The 20,649-nt window shown below is 36.7% G+C and overlaps 1 protein-coding gene across 17 annotated transcripts in view; it reads right to left on the bottom strand.

Annotated features, from left to right (window-relative positions):
- Positions 1-20,649, bottom strand: part of bco2b (beta-carotene oxygenase 2b) — a 179,610-nt gene that overhangs the window by 65,306 nt on the left and 93,655 nt on the right. For 3 of the 17 annotated variants that reach the window (XM_051931817.1, XM_051931821.1, XM_051931806.1), the window contains exon 2: positions 696-900. The exons of 11 other annotated variants lie outside the window; for them this stretch is intronic. In XM_051931817.1, the coding sequence (XP_051787777.1) occupies positions 696-900 (205 nt within the window). Of the gene's footprint in view, positions 1-695; positions 901-4,083; positions 4,185-4,509; positions 4,599-17,260; positions 17,381-20,649 lie in introns of those variants that run through there. 3 more of the 17 variants (XM_051931818.1, XM_051931820.1, XM_051931808.1) reach the window with 3 other exon arrangements.

Raw genomic sequence — 20,649 nt, 5'->3', positions numbered from 1 at the left:
TACCTTTGTTAATTACATGAAGGTTTGTTGGACTCTCTACCACACCTAACAATTAATTCACACATAATACATGTCCTATATAATCTTTTGACAGATATTATTTGCCATTTTGTTTTAAGATTTCCCAATATCAAACCAACTACTTCTATTCCATTTTGCTTTTTTTGATGCAACAATACATTTATTCTTATTTCTATCATAATTTCTCCATCTTTAATACAACATAACAATCTAAGAATGTCATTTGACAAATGCTATTGTCATTTCAATTTCATCACTGAAAGATATAGTTTAAAATGTTTACCAGTACTAATGAATGAGCATTACACACGCCAGGCAGAATCAAGGACCTATGCAGATTATGTTTGAATTTATCTGTTTTATAAATACAAAGTATATACCTCAGCTCATAAATAATTCACAAGGTTGTGTGTTCTAAACCAGTAGAGCTGAGCATTCAAGCCTATGTACCATTGCAAGATTAATTTAATGATTGTGGGCTTTTACTACTCAAAACTTTCTAAAATGAAAAATTCAATTAATAGCCAGTAGGTATTAACCTAAAAACAATGTAAAATACTGTCATTTTAAAAGGGAGCTTTAGCACTATTCCATTTACATAAGAGTAGCTCAGAAATGACAATTCAGTAATTCAAACACATGCATTCTATCATTTTGTTATATCCACATCTTACCTGTCATTTCCAAACTCAAATCTGCCTGGACCATTTCTTAGAAAGCTCCCATTTACCCAGCTTGGGATCTGACCATTGACCTTCAGTGCTATAGGTTCAGGTGTCTCCTCCACTGTTGACACGAGCTGGGCAACACTTTCCAGACCCTGTATGTTACTGTAGCACCGCAGTTCATTCCTTGAACTAGGCAAAAAATATTTTAAAACTAAAGTGGAGGGAAGGTAAAAATGACATATTAGAATATCCTTGAAATCTCTTACTTCTAATATACAGTTCTGCAGTACTGGAGAAGTAAGAGAACACTGTTGTTTAATGCTGCATTTTGTTCATCTGTTAAATTTGTGGTCCTTAGGTTTAAAACCCATAATGGTCAAAAACAGTCCCTGTACAATGATATTAAAGTATTTGTGGGAAAAGTAAACCCTAATGTTATGAAGTACTTATACATAAAAATAGCAAATATACACTGTTTAGTCAGCCAATAAAAGGTGTCATTTTGCTAGAGTTTTCTCTACGTTCATAATGGCTAACACAGTACAACACCCTAGTACTACAAATATACATTGTATAACATGTTCAAAATATTATTAAAAGTTACAAAAAAACAGCTAAAATAATAATATAACAGTGACATTCAAATGTATGTAAAACATCAAGAGATTGCCTGTTTCTATCTCAGAATGATATCAACTCCAGATACTGTTCCGTCAATGACAAAATAAATCTGTCATACAGTCTCTGTAATGCTAGTGTTCCATATAGTATGTATATCCACAAACAGGAATATGAAATACAGAGGATAGAATACACTATTATAAAGCAGGCATGACAATCCACATTAACTCAGTTTCACTTATGTACCCCCTCTGTATAGTTTATAAACAAGAACAGAAAAAAAACTAAATTTGCTTGTACAAACACTTTAAATATCTGAGATATTCAATTCTGATTAGACAATTATAATCCTTAGACAATTATAATCCTAACACTGTAGTTGAGTCAAAGGTCAGAGATGGCACTACAGACATCAGAGTACTTCAAAGCAGGGATATGGCCAAGAATTATATAAGTTACCTTGATAGTGAAGCATGTAATACTCCAGCAGTCACCAATGTATCCTGTTTGTCTGCATTAAGTCAATCACAACAATAAAATCTGTAACTTAAATAACGTCTATCTACACATATATACTGTATACATATATACTGTGGCATGCGGCTGGGGGTGGGACCCAGCCGGGCCGCCCAGGAGGACAGGAGGAGGGCTCATGCCTCCTCCGGACCACGAGGGGGCGACCAACCTGGTTATATTGGGGGCCACGGGTACAGGGCTTGGAAGCTCAACCCTGTAGGGGCCCGTGGTCACCGCCAGGGGGCGTCCCCATGCCTGGAGGACTCGAGACCCCAGCACTTCTGCCACACCAGGAAATGCTGGGGGGAAGAAGAGAGGAGACACCCAGAGTGCTTCCGGAGAGTAAGGCCAGCACTTCCGCCACACAGGGGCATGTCGGTGGAAGATTGCCGGGAACCACCTAGAGCACATCCGGGTGACTATAAAAGGGGCCGCCTCCCTTCATTCAAGGCTGGAGTCGGGTGGAAGAGGACAAGGTCTGAGAGAAGAGAGAAGGAGGCGGCCTGAAGGCATTGTGGACAGTGGCCTGGACTATTGGGGTGATTGTGCACTTGAGAACTTTGTATATAGTGTAAATAAACGTGTGTTGGGACTTTAAAATGGTGTCCATCTATCTGTGTCCGGGCTGCTTCCCACAGTATATATACTGTATATGCATACTGTATATGTGATACTATGCAAAAGTGCAAAACTAAAAAAAAAAATTAAATGAAAAAATGCTATAAAGCAGAAATGCTTTCAGAAATAATGCAAATAAAGCAAAAAATGTCGTAGAAAGTCCAGTAAACAGAAAGAAATCCCAAACCCGCACAGAACCTCCAACTGGTTTTACTGTTGCCTGCAGACATTCATCAATGAAATGTTTTCCAGTCCTTTGGAGGACAAGCTGTCTTCTGTCAAAGAAAAAAAATTCAAACTTTCACTCATTAGTAAAGAGCATCCGCTGCCATTTTTTGCACCCAAGTCCATTGTGTTTTTGTGTGTACGTGAATAGTTTGGCTTTATTTCCACCTCAAACGAATGGTGTTGTGGTTGTAATTCTTCAATGAAGAACACTTCTGATAAGACCTCTTCGGAATGAAGATGGGTATACCAGGGTCCCATTGGTTTCTGACAGTTTTTTGCTGATAGCAGTACTAGATATCTACCAATTCTCTCTATTAGATAGATAGATAGATAGATAGATAGATAGATAGATAGATAGATAGATAGATAGATAGATAGATAGATAGATAGATAGATAGGATAGATAGATAGATAGATAGATATTTTATTAATCCCAAGGGGAAATTCACATACTCCAGCAGCATCTTACTGATACAAAAAACAATATTAAATTAAAGATTGATAATAATGCAGGTAAAAACAGACAATAATTTTGTATGATTAATAAAAAAAAGAGAAAAATAAAAGTAGAAAAGTAGAAAAAATAAAGTTATACACATACAGTCATACACGGAGCTGCTGAAAAGGCTGCCACTCTTATAATATATTAAATTATCTTATATAATATATAAGATATTATGTAATAAATTTCAAATATTCTAAGGTTCATTTTAGATATCTTTGATATCTGTATTTAGACTAAGATAACTACCTAGACCAAGACGTCATTTTTTAAAGGTACAGTATTTTGAAATGCACTGAAGACATGCAAAAATGCATTTAATACATCTTAATATACTAGTAATATCTATCTATCTATCTATCTATCTATCTATCTATCTATCTATCTATCTATCTATATGCCTCTGAAATATTATATTGCAGTTTGAGATAAAAAAAATCCCGTGATATAAGGTACAAAATAGTTTACTGAAAAAGAATTTAAATTTAAGACACACTTTTCACTACATGTTCATACATTCATATTTTCTAAGCCTTCTTCCTTGAACTGCCAGAATGCTGGGTGCCCAAGTTTATCCCAGCATCATCAACAGAGTTCATGAGCTATCGTCCGACAAAACAACAACTGTCTGGCAGAATCTGCTCACACATAATACGAGCCAATTCAGATTCGACGGTTAACTTAACTGCTATGTTTTTAGATATTAAATTGTTTCGATTAGTTCAGTCCTTTATATCCTTACTTACATGATAACACTGACGTCGTAACCATATCAATATATATGTACTGCAAATGTTAAAATATCTAGTTAAATGTGACATTGTATTTAGTATATTAATTTGAAACACTATGATAACATGGAAAACCGTTAAGAAAGAAAAAAACAAAGAAACAAAAAACATGAAGTACTTTGTAGCCCACTTGCCCGGTCTTCTGCGGTTGCCTCGCAACTACACTCCGCTCTGCAACCCATCGCTGACCGTATCTGAAGTTCTGTAACGCGCTCTGAATGACTGCAGTGGTGCCAGTGCACGCGCGGGACAAGGGTGCGAGCGCCAGACGCGTCCACAATTTTAATACGCAGTCTTTTTTATTTTAGCGAGCGCGCCAAGTCACGGTGACGTTTAATCTGCAAACAGATTCTCAATTGAAACAGCCACGCACAACCGTGCGTACCTTTAAAGTATAGCCTACGTATTTTAAATGATATGCGTCATATTCGCAAGAAAGTCATTTCTGGGTTTCAAGGTTAACGGTCAACAGTTTACATAAAAGCAGTACGATACGCTGCCGCCGTTAGTTATATGACACACTTTATCCAAAAAAGGTACCTACTTTTCACTGCTTTAAACATTTTCAAAGTTGTCTTCCGCTTTCCCGTACAGTTAATATGAGTACCACAGTCCAGTGCGTTGCTCTACGTCATGCACGTCATGGTCATGTAGGAGGTGGGCATCAAAAACTGCGCGCGAAGTTCAAGGCCGCAGTAGATGCGACAGAAAGATTGTGTAGGCCTACAGCGTGCAGGTAATTGTTCTCAGACAGAGAATACATTGGACGCATAAAGAGCTCTTCATTGTATGATCTAGTCGCTTTGCGCTGTCATTAACTTCGTGCTACTGAAAACATCCCTGATGTCCAGCTTTACGTAGAAGTGACTTTAACCTTGCAAGTTTGTACTCTGCATATGACAATACCGCTGCCTTCAAGTTTTCCTTTTATATATCACCTTACGGCACTTGTCATAGGCCAGGTGTATACTTCATGAGACGCGACGAGTGCTCTACTGTTTATACTTGCTCGCGTACCTTACAGAAATCTGGAAGATTCCACCAGGTGGCAGTGCGAGATATCATCACGGTGAGAACAGGTTTGGCTTCGCTGTGTTGTGAATTGCCTGAAACATCCATTAAATTCCGAGGAAAATTTGCCACAATATCTCAGAAAATGATGTTTAATGATTACATACATCAATTCAGGGATGCGTCCATTCCAGTAAGCATAGGGCGCAAGACAAACAATCATCATCAGCTCATCGCAAGGTGAACACAAGCACACACATACACTAGCGTCATTTCAGCATCACCAAATCCCCAAACCATCATGTCTTTGGAAGGAAACCGGAGCACATTGTGGAAACCCGCGTGAAGTATAAACTTGGCCTTAACGCAACAAATGTATACAGGGTAGCAAAGTGGCACATTTATTGCTACACACTGTTCCAGAAACTGCATGTTAGTTTTTGTTTATGTGATTTCAAATTCAAATGTACAGTATAGCCACTAGAACAAAGAGTCGGCGGTGACCTGATTCATATCACGTGGTGTCTTGGCCTGAGTCAAACGAATATTGTTTTTGGCATTTTCAGAAAGTCTTTTTGTGGAAGACAATTATGGTAATATAGTGGACTAATGTTAATTTTCATCTTTATCCATTCAGTTCTTATAAGGATGTTTAGGCTTATTTTACTAAAACACCTGCTGTATTTTTAGAAAATGTACACTTGGAGTTACATTCAAGTATACCTGTGAGACTAACATAAAAACATTTTACGTTTTTGTTGGTTACTTCATGAAAGTGTTAGTTATTACATGTTCGTTTATTAAACAATTTTCAAACAAGGAGTCATATTCAAAAATAACAGTAATAGCAGAATGCAATTACTTTTGTTAGCAGACTACATTAAGCACCAGCCTTTTGACAGCACCTTTCAATATCACATACTGTAGTTAAAAAGAGAGCACAAGTAGGCTTATGGGGGCTCAGAAGATTTCAGTTCAAGTGATGTGAAAATGGCATTGATTAACATACTATTAATAGTTGTGGAAGGTTTGTGACTAATTGTAATTTCTCAAAAGATAAAAGCCTCAGTAACCACCCAGTAGGTATTTAATGAAGTAAATACAACACCCTCTTTACTGAACCTTAGTAACAATATCATACCACCCAGTTATCCACTAAATGCTAACTCATATTGTATCAACAATAAAGTGAAATTGCCAAAAGAAAACTATAAAAAGACCATGAATAATCCACCTTAATAAAAGTGTCTGTGTATCTGCATGTCCATCCAGTTGCTATGTCTCTGTAATTTGTCATTTGGCATTGGATTTGTAAAAGGAGTAGTAATGTTTGTGATCCATCTGTTGAAAAGAAAAATGCAATGCCTTTTATTACTACATCCATCCATCTATCCATGCATTACAAAATTCATTTCAATAGATGGTGCAAGGCAAATGTTGAATACGTCCAACAGAGAGGAACAGAAATCAGCTTATCCATCTTAAGAAAAGAATGAATGGCTATGTGTATGCATGTTTGTTCAGTTGCTATTTGTCTGGTAATTGCCATTTGATGCAGGAGTCTTAAAGCAGTGCTAATATTGGTGATGTTCCATCTGTTGGAATGAAAATTGCAGTGCATTTTATTACTACATGCATTACAAAATGCAATTTAATAGATGGTACACTGTAAACATTAATGCTGAATACATTCATCAGGGAGTAACTACTGGACAGCAATTAGCTTATCCAATTAGCAATTAGCTTGTTCTTAATAAAAGAACAGGTGTCTCTGTAAGTGTCTATCTGTATGTATGGTGTAGCAGTTGAGGTTCTGATCCACCTCTTGAACCCTCAGGTACCACTCCAAACACCAGGTAAAAGTCCAAGACTCTTTTATTTTGCAATCACATGCACAAAGCACCCTCCACTCCACACTACTCATATAAACCAATAATAAAGCACAATAATAATCACTCCTCCTCTCCCAGACACTTCACCACCCTACCTCCCAGCTCAGCTCAGTGTCTGGGCTTTCCCAGAGTGCTTTTATACTCCCTGACCTGGAGGTGTTCCTGCCCAATAGTCCACAAGTCCTTATTACTTCCGGGTCAGGGTAGAAGTCCTTTTCTTCAACCTGGAGGTACGTCATCTCTCCTGTTCACGTGACTAGGACGTACTTCCAGGTTATAGGGCACATACGAGTCGATGAGCCTCCCTACAGCGACTCCCGGTGGTCCCCAAGGTATCCAGCAGGGCTGTGCATAAAAAACTACATAGTCCATGAGGCCCTGCTGGAATTCAGGGCCCGTCCATGCTGTTGGGAGAGCTCCTCCTGGTGGCCTGGGGGTGAGGGCCGGAATATGAAGCTGGCCATCCATCACAATGGCCATTTGCTATGTCTCTGTTATATACCTTTTGGTATGTGATTTGTAAAAGCAATGGTAATGTTTGTGATGCACCATCTGTTGAAATGAAACATGCAATGCATTTCATTACTACATGCAGAACACACTATATTCCAACGGCTGGTGCACTGCAAATGTTAACACTGAATACACTGAGGTCTGTATTGATTTCTTAAGTTTCAACTCATAACACAGCTAGTACTAGCATTGAATCAATATCAATATTTTTCCATTAAAGAAGAAAAACTAAAATAAATTCCTCTATCTTTGGCCCATATATACTCTAAACTGCCGTTTGTGTTCTAACCCCATATCAGTTAGGGTAGCTGCACCTTAATGCATGATTAATTAGTTCAAACAGCTTTTAGCTGCAGGCTCATAACATTGGTTCTTTACAATAATAATGTGCAGAGAATGTGTTGAGGTTTAAATAATGGATCAATATGCCTTGCTATTGGTTTTAGAAGTATTGAATATTAAAAGGAGTTGCTTGACATCTTTTTAAGTGGCTTAGAGAGGCACTACTATTTTACTGGCCTCTGCTTTTGTTTTTAATGTGGCCTGCTTGCTTTTCACTTGTCTTGTTTTCTGTGAACCAAGAACGCTATGTTTTTAGGGAACTGAGTAAACAAACTTTTCTTTTGAGACATGGTGACTTTGCTGGGCCTTCTGGCTGACTAAAGACCAAACATGTTTTGGTAAACACTCAAGGCCCATAAACTTAAAGAAAACTAAGCAAACTTGCATGCAAGTGGATAAACAGCTCAAACATATAAACATTTTTAAAATGGCATTTACTTTTATATATTAAGGCTTATGAATATTCTAGATGATCAAGTTAAAAGCAAGCTGCATGGTGTTAGCTAAGATTGAGCTATACAGGAGTTTAAGAGTTGATTATCAAAACAGCCATTTGCATTCAGCTCCAGCAGTTTAGCTCTTATCAGTAAAGCTGTATGCTGCGCTTACCAGCACAGCTGCCTATGATTTTAGTCTTACTGGATGCTGTTGCAGCAGGTAATTATCAATTGAACTGTTCAGTTTTTCATATGTGGGTCATCCTGGTTCCAACTTAATGATAAAGCTGATCAATTAGAAGGCCTCCAATATTTATTAGCTCAAGATTGGTAATGCGAGGAATGTAAAACATGATCAGATGATGGTCATATCCAGGCCAGGCGGTAAGTACGACCTTCGAGTCCTAATGATTGTAATGAAAAGATTGATTATTATTAGGGAACAGAAGTTTACAAGGCGAGATAATTGTTATGAAAACAGATACAGCACGAGGTCATTATTGTGAAGATAACATGTACGAAACGGGGATGTTTTGTGAGTAGAACTGAAATATGAACTGAGATAGGCTTTATGTGCTCTGTAATTGTTTCCTGTGCTGAGCAATAAAGTCTAAATTCTGACTGCCTTTCTGAAGACTCTGCTCGTTTTTTTTGAAGATTTCTCCACAACAAATGCAGCACTAAGAAAATTTCATACTGTAATGTGCAGAAAATACTGAGATTATGTTAGTTTAGTATATGATTATAGAGCATTCATTTCTAGATAGGTAACTTTTTTGTGTGTGTTTCTGTATGAGGGGCTTGAGTGTCTTCTCCAGAGTTTTGACTGACTTGTATTGGGGATCTGAGCAGTTGTTAGATGGGTAAAGAGGAAAATATACAAGATGCTATAACCTCTCTAAAGTAAAATTGAAATGGTAAACTAATTCATAATTGAAGTCACACAAAATGTTTCAATGTTTTAAGATCAATGAGTTTGCAAAATCGACAGTGCTTTTCAAAGGCAGATTTTACAATTTCAACACTTTATAAAGTGCTATCTATCTATTTGAGAAAGCTCAATGGAAACATAACTACTTCAACAAATTTCCTTAAAGAATAAGTGTGCCAAAATTTCAACAAATTGTTTTATGCAGACAGTCAGCCATCCAGACAGACAATCACAATAGGTGGTTCTCGCATTATATGCGAACACACCTAAAAGCAATCTTGTTTTTTGCGAAGCAGTAGATTACTGTGAATGTAGATAGCCACTATTAAGCCATTTGTTAGTTAGGTTATGATAAATTGATAGAAGTATTTTCTTAGGTTTGTTAGAATGTATGCCTATTTATTAGAATATAGTCAATTGGAGGTTCTAGCACAAACTAACTTATAAATGGAATTTCCTCTTTATTTCTTGTCATTCTAGCTACAGACTAGTTTAGGTGTGCCTTGCAGTTGGTAAGGCATGGAAGGCAAACAGTTTCAAACCATACGTACAGAACGTACTGAATGTACTAAGTGAAGCCTATGTAAGTTTGCCATCAAGACAACCTATAAGTATAGAAATTAATTGAAGTTTAACACGAGAAAGCTAAGATTGTAATGAAACAGAGAAGAAACCTTTTTTTGCCTTTTATTTTGCATGTATAATAACTTTTTTCTGAATTCTTGTGATTTGTTCCTTTTTAAATTTTCACTAAACTTTTTAAAACAAACTTTATTGGATTGAGAAATTTCTTTTTTTATGTGTTTGACTCATGCTGGATCCTACCTTGCCAACTCAGTAACTGCTCAATTTTTGAACTTGGAAAGGGCAGATACAACCACAAATGGACCAAAAATAAAGTTACAATAAAGGCCACAACCAGATAACAAATTTAGATGATTTATGAATTACTTTAAATGAGAGGAATTTAGGCTAGTATGCCCAGTGCTGCGATCAGAAGTTCAATGTAAACTTAAGATTTGTTTATTTTTAGTTTAACAATTAGTGAAATATTTCAGTCTTATAAAAGTACAACTTTTACCAGAAAATTCAAAAATTTTGTGTAGATTGGAAACCTGACATACTTCTTTGTCAAAATTACATTTGGAGTGAATGGGCAATTTGCATAATATCAAAAAGCACAATAACAAAAGAATTCAATATTTGGGTACATGGTGGCGCAGTGGTTGGCTCTGCTGTTCACAGTTCTACTCCACACATAATTTATGATGTTGTAAATTTCAACACATCACTGTACTGGTTGTTGTTGCTTTTTAAAACAATTTAACATCTTAATGTTGTCACACTTTACTAAAAAGAACACTCACCTGGGGCCTCATGTGTAAATGGTGTGTACTCACAAAAATATTGTGTACACCCATTTCCACATTCACATCGCAATGTATAAAAACTAAACTTGGTGTAAAGCCACACACATTCTCATGCCAGATCAATCCACTGCATACACAAGATTTTTTGGGCTTGGTTTTGAAAACAGTGCTGCTGTTCCTGTGTGGTTTCCCTTTATTTTTTAGATTCACATCCCTGACGTGGCTTTAACAAATACACTGAAAATAACTGCATATCATTTATAAATTTAAGGCATCTGATTGTAATCATCCTGTAACAAAATAATGATCCATGGAATGGCCAGATTATTCCAGATACCACAGCTGCTTTAGCGTTGTTACTTTCAGACTTGCACACAGTCTATTTGAACTTTTCCTATTTGGCAAACAGTTCAGAGCCTTTCCTGCATGAAACTCACGATTCAGAAACTGTTTCATCCCAAGAGCTATAAATACACTCAATCAGTCCATGAAGTGCTCCAGGTAGAACTGTTTGTACTTATAAATACAATTACCTCATTGTAAACTTGCACTACAATTGTAGTATTGCACAACCTGAGCCACATTATCAAACCATTTGCACTATCTGCACTATACCTGTATACAGTATGTACATGTATATTGTACTCATGCTTTCATACTGTGTATTTTTCATTGTTTTATCGTATTATTATTATTATTATTGTTGTTATTTTATAGGAAAATAAGTTTATTTGCATATTGAACCTCATTGTACCATACAATAACAATAAAGTACTTCAATTCAATTCAATAGAAGAGAGCGCATATTTATAGATGATGATGACTGGCTTCTAAGTCGATTTAGATTTCCAAGAGCCATCTTCTTGGAGCACTTGATATCATTTTTTAACATGAAATGCATTAAAGTATGTATGTATTTATCCATAGCTTGGTTTGATATTTCCTCTCCTATAGAAAAACCACAAAATTCATGAATTTTATTTCCTTTATTCTTATCTCTAGAATTGTCCCCTGAACATAAATTGTTCCATGCCAGCTTTTAAATGTTTTTGTAATGGTTCGGGTCTTTTCAGCTAGTTAGATGTTATCCTTTTTTTTATTATCAAATTTTATTGGTAAAAATAGACAAGAAAATGTAATATACATTCAAACCTATTAAAAGGATGTAGCTAAGAAATAAACCATTAGAAAGTTACACTATAATAAGCAGAAACAATAATACAACTAAACACAACCGGCAAACCCATCCACTACACACCTACCCAGGAAAGTGACAAACAGAAAGCTTCTCAGTCCAAGGGTCACAAAAGGAACTGGAAATGTAGACCACCAGGAGTGGTACCTACCAGTAAAGAGAGAAATGAGATGGGAGGAAGAGAATGAAAGGGTAAGAAACAAGTTTCACAGACCATACACTGCCCAGTCCTTAACTAACTCGATTGCATTAGTCCAAGTCTGAATAGGGGAGCTTGGTAAATGGTTGATCCTTGCACCTGAATGTTCTAAATGTAAAAGATTATAGAAAGAAGGTTTCAAAGTGAGTGGAGAAGACAGTTTAGGATGTTTCCAGTGCACCAACAATCTAACATTATAAGCCTCAGCAGGAGAAAAGAGAACAATAATGAGAAAATCCAATAGTAGCAACATTTCAGCAGAAAGTGGGATGTGACGGGAAAGAATTAAAGAGGGGAAGTCAGCAACACATTATAGGATCAAAAAGAAGCCACAGGGGTACAGTCCCAAAACATGTGGAGGGAGATTCCAAGAGGGAGGAAAAGTGGAATATAGGGTCAGAATCTAGGCCGATTAGGTGATGAGTTCAGGGGGAAGGGTATAATTGATGCATCGTTTAATTTTCTTAGTGAATTAAGAAGGAGAATCCTAACAGTTATGGAAGTGTCTTTAACACAGGTTACTGCTTTCAGTTAAGGCAACACCAAACAGTATATATGATAACACTTTAGTTTAGGAAGTACAAAAATGAATATATTACTCATTAATTCACATGTAGCAAGACCTTAAATAAAGACAACTTTTGATCTTAATTGTACTTAGAAGGCATCAGTACAGTGGTTATTCGTGTATATGCAGTGTGACATACGAGTATTAAAAATTTAAGATACAGTATACTGGTAAAATTACTTACGAATATGAAAGATTCCCATGTCTTATAATGAAGCAATATTAAGGTGTCTCACATAAGCCGCTTCTGACCATTCCAAAGTAAAATTATTTTAGTAGGCCACATTTCACAGATTAATAACTGCTTTACTGATGCTTTTATAAGTGCTATTAATGCCAAAAGAAGCCTTTGTTACATAAGAGTAAATGAGTAATAGATGTGTTTTTGCAGTACCTAAATTAAAGTGCTACCGGCTATATAAACAAAATACTAAACAGAAGTATATATGAATACATTTGCTGGCTTTGTCTTAGCTACTAGCAATAGTTCTCAGAATCCAAGTAGGTGTACTCCTGGTTTGGTTTCCCTTGCCTCCAGGTGGAGAGGATGCTTAGTCCCAGTTTCTTCAAGTCTCATGGGGAATTTCTTAGGCACAAATGGAAAGGCATTCATCATGATTAATCTTTATTTCCCAGATTCTGTTACCTCTCTTTGGCTTAATATACCTTTTGCCTAGGGGCTGTACTGCAGTTTACATTCTTTTTGTGGTTTTACATACAGCAGCCCAATTTTGTTAACATAAAAATGACTTCTGTGGGCAGCTGGTGATCAGTCAATTCACTTCTTCAGCAAGACAAAACCAAACTAGTTTGTTTCTTGCTTTGCATATGGTCTCTCTTGCTTGTGCACTTCGCTGTGTTTACTGACTAAGTAGTAGACTGTATAAGACTAAGACATCACTGGATGTCATTTGCCTGTGACTGATCAGTTTTATTAGATGAGACCCAGAGACCTCACTCCAAAGAGATGCCCTGTGAGGAGAACTTACACTTTAATAGCTGAAGATGGAACTTGTAGCTACTGTTTATGCAAAAGAATTGTGTGCTAAAGCAAAGTAGGCAATGCCACACTTTCTACACTCTGACATCATCATATTGCTATTTTGTTTTAGATTGTATTACAAGAATTGCAAATTCTTAGACGATTTTGCAACTGCAGCCATCTTTTTGTATAGCAGCAGTGTTATTATGTGGGTGCTATTTAAGGTGGCAGTGAGGTATACCCGAATTCCGGGTATATGGTTATTTTCTCAACAAATTCTTATAGTTAGTTGGTGGTTTAATGAATAAAAGTTTTTTTAGGAAGCCTGGACTCTTTTTGTTTTTTGGTTAAGACTTTTAATACTCAGTTTTCAAACAGAAGCCAACTAGTTGTGTGGAAGAATAATTTTAGGGTAACATAGCATTCATCTTTAAGAAGTAGCATAAAGGGTTAATAAATGTGAGAAACGAGATAAAAATCAAGTGAACAACAAAATGTACACTGAAATATAAGAATTGGTTTAGGAAAAATACTGAGATGGTCAAGTAAATAAAGAATGTACCAGAAGAAAGGTTGATGTAATATACAAAATGTACTGAAGGATGACTAAGAGATAACATATAAATCAGCAGATGTCCTATAAAGTAGAATGGACAGTTGTTATATGCACAGAAATTTCAAGGGTGGTGGCTCATCTCAAAAGGTATAAGAAGAACCAGAATATAATATAATAAACTTTTATTTTATATAAATCATTTGGATGTAAAACCAATGAACCAACCAGAGTAAAATGTATGCATTGATTGACACTGTATGTAAATTCAACAGTTTATAAAATTAACTTCTATTCTTTGTTTTTCTGGTAATTCTGAACCGTGCTGTAAAAGACTGCTTTGAAGAATGCTCCTCCAAAGTATTTTTGCCGAGGAGTAATTAAAAAATACAATGAACAGCTTTTCTTCAGCCTGATTACAGAATTGTCTTGTTAGAGGAAGTTTCTTTCTTTAATAACATGTTCAATTTTGTCCACAGTTTTGATATTTTTGCCTATTAAGAATTCTCCTCTGTGTATCCATGTTTTTTACATTTCTCAGTCTATTACTTATTTCTTTAATTTTAGGCACCAAGTTCATTACATCTGTGTCCAGGGACAGCACCAAAGATGTCAATATAACGTATTCTGCAGAGAGGTGAATAGTACACATTCAATGTTTTAGCAACAAAATTGCCATTATGTTTTGTAAGTTCATGCTAACAGTCCTTTGTAGATGATTTCTGTCAAACTGAATATGCTTCTGCTTCATTAAGATCTTTCAGCCTACTCAGTACGATCCCATTCTTTTGCCTCTAGCACCAATCCAGTCTATCTGAGGTCTGACTAGATAGAAAAAAAAGTCCCACTCTCCATCGCAACATTTGGTAATTTATTCTATGTGTCTGTTGTGGACAAAGTGGGCATTACCATTTTGCTCGGCTTGTAGTGGCACATAAGGCCTACTAAGACAGCAGAATCCAGCTGCGCTCCCCACCTGCATTCCTAGTACCAACAGTTTGCTCAGCCCTGTATTTCACAACTGATAACAAAGGTGTACATCTTGCACTTTAGACTTGTTACTGTGAACTGAACTCTACCTGGATGTGATATACAAAACAACTCTCCTACAGGCATTGCTTCTGTAACTGGAAGTGACATTGTTTCAGTCACAAGAGGTTACACATTCCTTCAAAACTAGGTGTGTCCTCAATTCTCTTTGGAGAACCTAAAAAAGACAATGCATGATCTTTGAAGACCTGAAAGCTGATAAATCACTCTTTCTTTTTGGGAAATGACAGCTGACAAGCTGCTCTTTTTGGGATGGGAAACCACCCACTGTTTGCGGAGCAAAAAGCTCAGAAACTGTCTTGGCCCTGGAAGGTAAACTCCATAGAATCTTAGAGCTGGATGCCCTGAACTAACTTTAAGATACACTCTGCCAAGCAAAGCTCTGTGCCAGCGACTGAACCTAGCTGAAGAAGATTGAGAAGCAGCATTACTTCAAACAGTAACTACTTTAGCATATACACTGTTGTGGCAGAAAGAATAATGCTTTTCCCTTTGTAGGTACAGAGGACATTGTAAAAAGCCTAAGAGTAAGCTAAGGAAGATAGCATCACTTCACAGCATGGACAAAGGACCATATAACACCAAGAATGCATTCCAATGAAAGCAGTTTTGAACTTGAACCCAAAGTGCAACAAACAACTCCACACATGGGACACTTTCCTTAAAGCCTTGATATTGTAAAAGTGTTCATCTGCACCAAGATAAATCAGAACTTGCCAGGAAAGAGCTGCCCTCTTCTGTGTTATATGTTTGTCTGGTGTGTCTAATGTCTGGGTTCTTTTATGTCAATATACATGCAGTTATTGTGATTCTATAATGCTTGTGTTTATTAATAAATGGTGTTAGTTTGTTTCTAAAATTAGTGTGCTTCAGTTACCTTGATTTAAGCCAAATTGCTGGAGACAGTCTCCTACAGAGAAAGGTAATGCCAATAAAGTGGGAGTTATAAAACTGTTTTGCAAAGGCAAAACTAATAATCCATTCTATAATAACATCATCTTTTCCTTACAGTTGTTCTTTGTGTGAAAAAAATACTTCTAATATTTGTATGAAATTTGCCCTTATCAAGTTTTCCAGCCATGCCCCCATGTTGTTCTTGAAATTTAATAAAAAGGACTAGGAAATCTAATTACATGGTCAAAAGACAAAGCAAGTGTCAGGAAAACCAGGATATCAAAGTAAAAATAAATGATAGGCAGAAATACCACCTAAATTCAAAATCAAAATGACATGCAGAGTATTTAGCCCTGAGATACCTTTAGAAAACTATTTAATACATCAGAAATAATCTTCTAGGGCAGGGCTTATTAAACTGTTTTTTTCTTGTGACCCAATCTTGTCCTTCTTAGTGTTTTTGAGACACAGACCTTGATTACCATCATATCAAGTAGGGTACCCCCTTAGGAGAATCACCACCGAACAGCTGAGGGGTTAGGTTGAGGGGAGTATGGCTTTGTCCAACGTGAGAGATTTGAGGCATATGTCTTAGCGTAGCAATCTCGATTGCCTAAATTTCCCACAACAACTCATGGCGAGACACTTTGCAAAGAACTTAGATTACACATTTTTATATAATGGGACAACAGCTGGGATAGAATGATGTGCACATATGTAATACATTTCACTTTCTTAGGGTTTTGATTTTTTTTATTGCACTTCATTCCATCCCATATTGTTGGTCAGTATTTTCTGAAACCACAATTTATGCCTACATTAACTGATTAAGGGCAAGTCATTACAAGACACATTCCCTCATGCCAGCTAAATTATCATTGCCAGTGAACCAAACAGTATGTCTGCACTGTGGGAACAAACCTGAGTCCCAAGAGGAAATATGCAAACTTAAGAGAGCTGCAAATACTGTACATCTTGTTGCATCACCTGCTATTGTGGCATACCCCAACTTCAAAATATTATTTCTAGGACACTGACCAAATTAGAATTAACTAAGTAAAGCAATATTAAATGTAAGATTCATGGGGCTATTTAGCAAGCAGGGACTTGACTATTAGGGACACATCTTTCAGGATCATTCTAGGAATTTTCCTTCTGCAGGCATTCTCCATAAATCCAAAAGATTAGGCTGCAATGGAAGCACGTTCCTCGCGAGAAACAAATAATGTGGCTGATACTGTTTAGTAACAGCATGATCCACTGATTTACAGAAAGTAAATCTGAAATGCAGTTAAGCCTCTGTAATAAGAGCCCTATAAATAAATAACAATTCATAATAAACCAAACATTCTTCCTACCTGGAATATTTTGCAATATCGAGGAAAAAAATGACATCATTATCGTTTAGGCAGGAAAGTAATAATAATAAAAAAAACACAGTGATTTTAAAGAATTCCTGTTTGTGGAAGCAGAAGGGGATCCTCTCTGATTCAATCCTGCATGACTTGCTCATAAAGCTCATTTGTTGAATTTCAAAATAAGAGTCCCTCTCATAGGATTACTGATTCAGTGCTATGCCAAACACTTAAGGCAAAGCATACTGTACACCCATACAGACAGCATTGACAGCTTTTATAATAATTTGAGTTTATTTTCATTTTGTTTGACTATCATAACTGTTTCTAGTCTGACACTTCTGTTTTAAGTTTTGGGACCGAACAGTGAAGCAGGTGTTAGTGCTGATAATGTAGAGTCCCTGTACTCTGAGTTTTAAATAACTGTCAGTGTGGAGGTGTGCATGTTTGCTATGTGTCCTGAAAGGGTTTTTCTATGAATACTCCTGATTTTTTCTCACATCCATCGTCAGCTGAAGAACTTTATTTCTTGATGCAGAAGTAAGTGGTTTGCAACTTAGCATCAGAAAACCAAGAGACTGATTATTGACTTTCGCAAGACCAAAGTGTCTTTACGTCCAGTCACTATTCAGGGAAGTTAGTGTAGGACTGGTGCACTCCTATAGGTACTTGGGGGTCAACATCAATGACAGGTTGGACTTGCCTCGGAAACACAGAGGAACTACATAAGAATGGGTTGAAGCAGGCTCTTTTTTATTAGGAAAGATGCATTCCTTTAATGTGAGTAGTGACATCCCTTTACTTCTTCTACAATTCTGTGATGGCCAGTGCAATTTTCTATGCTCGTCGTTGTGCTGGGCTGGTAATGGGGGTCACTTTCAAGAGAGGCAATTAAATGAATAAGCTAATTAAAAGGGCAGGCTCAGTTATGGAACACACTCTGGACCTCCTTGGAGGTTTGTAGCAAAGTAAAAGACTAAAACAAAACTGAGTGTTGTTGATGAACAATTCTGCACATCCCCTCTCTGACACACTAACACTGAAGATTCAGGCCAAAAAAATTATTCAGTAGAAGAAAGAAATGCTGCTGGGCGGCACCTTTACACCAACAACAATAAATCTGCATAATGCCTCTGTTTTTTTTTTCTTTTTAATTTTCTCCCTTGTTAGCCATTCTGGTGTGTGTTCAGTCTATAGTAGTGTATGTATATTTATATTTATCTATTTGTTTACGTATTTATTTATTGAAACAGCCTTTGTAAAAAGGCCAAATTTCCCCTTGTTGGATGAATATCTATCTATCTATCTATCTATCTATCTATCTATCTATCTATCTATCTATCTATCTATCGTATCTATCTATCTATCTATCTATCCTATCTATCTATCTATCTATCTATCTATCTATCTATCTTTCTATCCAAAAATGTGAGTGTGAACATTGGGTGTTCATGCCCTGCAAAGGACTGCTACATTGTCTAGCGGTATTGCTTTTCTGACTTGTATCTGATGTGCTTTGTTGTATAGGCTTTGAGCACAGCATAGTCTTGAATTGGGGTCCACTAGATGAATGGATGGCTGACATTTTAATAGCATAGCCTTACATTGAAGGAATAGTTGTTTGTTATACAGCTCCAAGGATCTTGGTTCAGTTGATCTGTTTCTCTGTGTTATGAATTTCATGTACATACTGTATGCTATTTGTGCAACATCCATGCAAGGTCAGGTTCATTGATGGGCCCCTTAATCGGAAAAGAGTCTTAAGATTTCAAGGGTGAGGTGCAGCATTTGTTAATGCTTTGCTGTTCATGGTGCCAGAGAGTGGAAACCATGTTGGATGTTGATTAGACTCGCCTGATGAGTGAATGAGGGTTTGTCAACCAGGTGTACCTTCAATGGACGTTGAGTCACACCTGATGTCGCTGAGATAGAATGGGCAACCTGGTAACTGAAAAAACAAGTTAGCCAAAATGAATGGATGAGGTGATTACAAAGCAATCACTCAATACATCTACGTACTTATCTAACCCACAATCCGCAAGCCATTTTTAGTAGAGAACCAATACACCAATATTGTAAGAGGAAATAACGAAACTATGGCTTCAGTATAGCATGTAAATCAATGTTCAGGGGTTAACTGATAAGTTGTGTTGGTCTGCAGTAGGTCTTGAAATTTTTAGCTGGGAGACATTAAACTGACTCTGATTTACGTGTTTACCTACGAGATAATTTAAAATATTATAGTTTACAATACAAAATAAAAAATGCCATCTAAACACTGCAAAGTGTCAAGGCAGAAATCTGCCAATACATAAAAAAGTGCAATACCCACTACTGGCATGGGAACATATTCATTTTCTAAATATTGTCTGCCACTCGGCTCACTGTTTTACTTTGTCTATACTTTTGGCACATGAACTTCAAATACTATGGAAACCTCTATGGTATCTCTGAACACCCAAACATTGAGTGGCTCTGGGTGTGTGCCTGAAATCACATCACCTACGTAACAGAAAGTAAAACAGGAAAAATTAGTCACATTACAGGGTAATAGAATACATATTAAAATATCTGATATCTCTTGTCCTATGAGAATATCCATTGCTTACTTTTTGGCAAATGTCCACTTCTCAAATTGATGTTTGAGATTTTTATGCCACATGCCCATTTTGTGTACCTACTTGATTGAATAACGAGTGGTTCTCTTCACTGCCCTAACCTCATACTTTTCTGGTGGCCTCTGATTGGGCTAATAAAAAGTGCATTACTATCTTATCTATTCTATCTATCTATCTATCTATCTATCTATCTATCTATCTATCTATCTATCTATCTATCATCTATCTATCTATCTATCAAGTCAAATCTGGTGACGAGGAAGCTTTCAGCACAGGGACACCAGTTGGCATTGCTGCAGGAAAGATAACCTAGTACAACCTCTGACTCGGCCCTATAATGTATAAATTTGGATTTTTAAAAACAAAAACATTTATTTCTGACAAACACATTATTAACCCATAAAATATGCAATTAAAATGTATTGCTCTTATAAAACCTAAGTATTCCACTTTTTAAGTAAATTTATGATTCGTTATTTTTTGCTGGTAAGCACACGGGCGTAGCACTTTGGTACCCATAATGAATGAAATGCCACTGGACTCTGAGTCCATAGTGACCTCAGGAAGGGAATTTAAGCTTCCTTCATGATTACATACAAATTGACAATAGACCATTGTAAGTGTCACACAGGGATGGATGGGCATCTCGACTGGACATGTTTGTAGTACCTTTCTCTGGCCAGGATGAAAGGGAAGGACTGGCTATAAGGGATGTTTGTTTCCCCAGGACACTAAATGGCAGCCAGCCCTGGGATATCGGTGCCCATTTAGAGA

Source organism: Erpetoichthys calabaricus, chromosome 9 (genome assembly GCF_900747795.2).
Source record: "Erpetoichthys calabaricus chromosome 9, fErpCal1.3, whole genome shotgun sequence".
NCBI classification, from domain to species: domain Eukaryota; kingdom Metazoa; phylum Chordata; class Cladistia; order Polypteriformes; family Polypteridae; genus Erpetoichthys; species Erpetoichthys calabaricus.
This window is presented reverse-complemented; position numbering and strand designations above follow the sequence as displayed.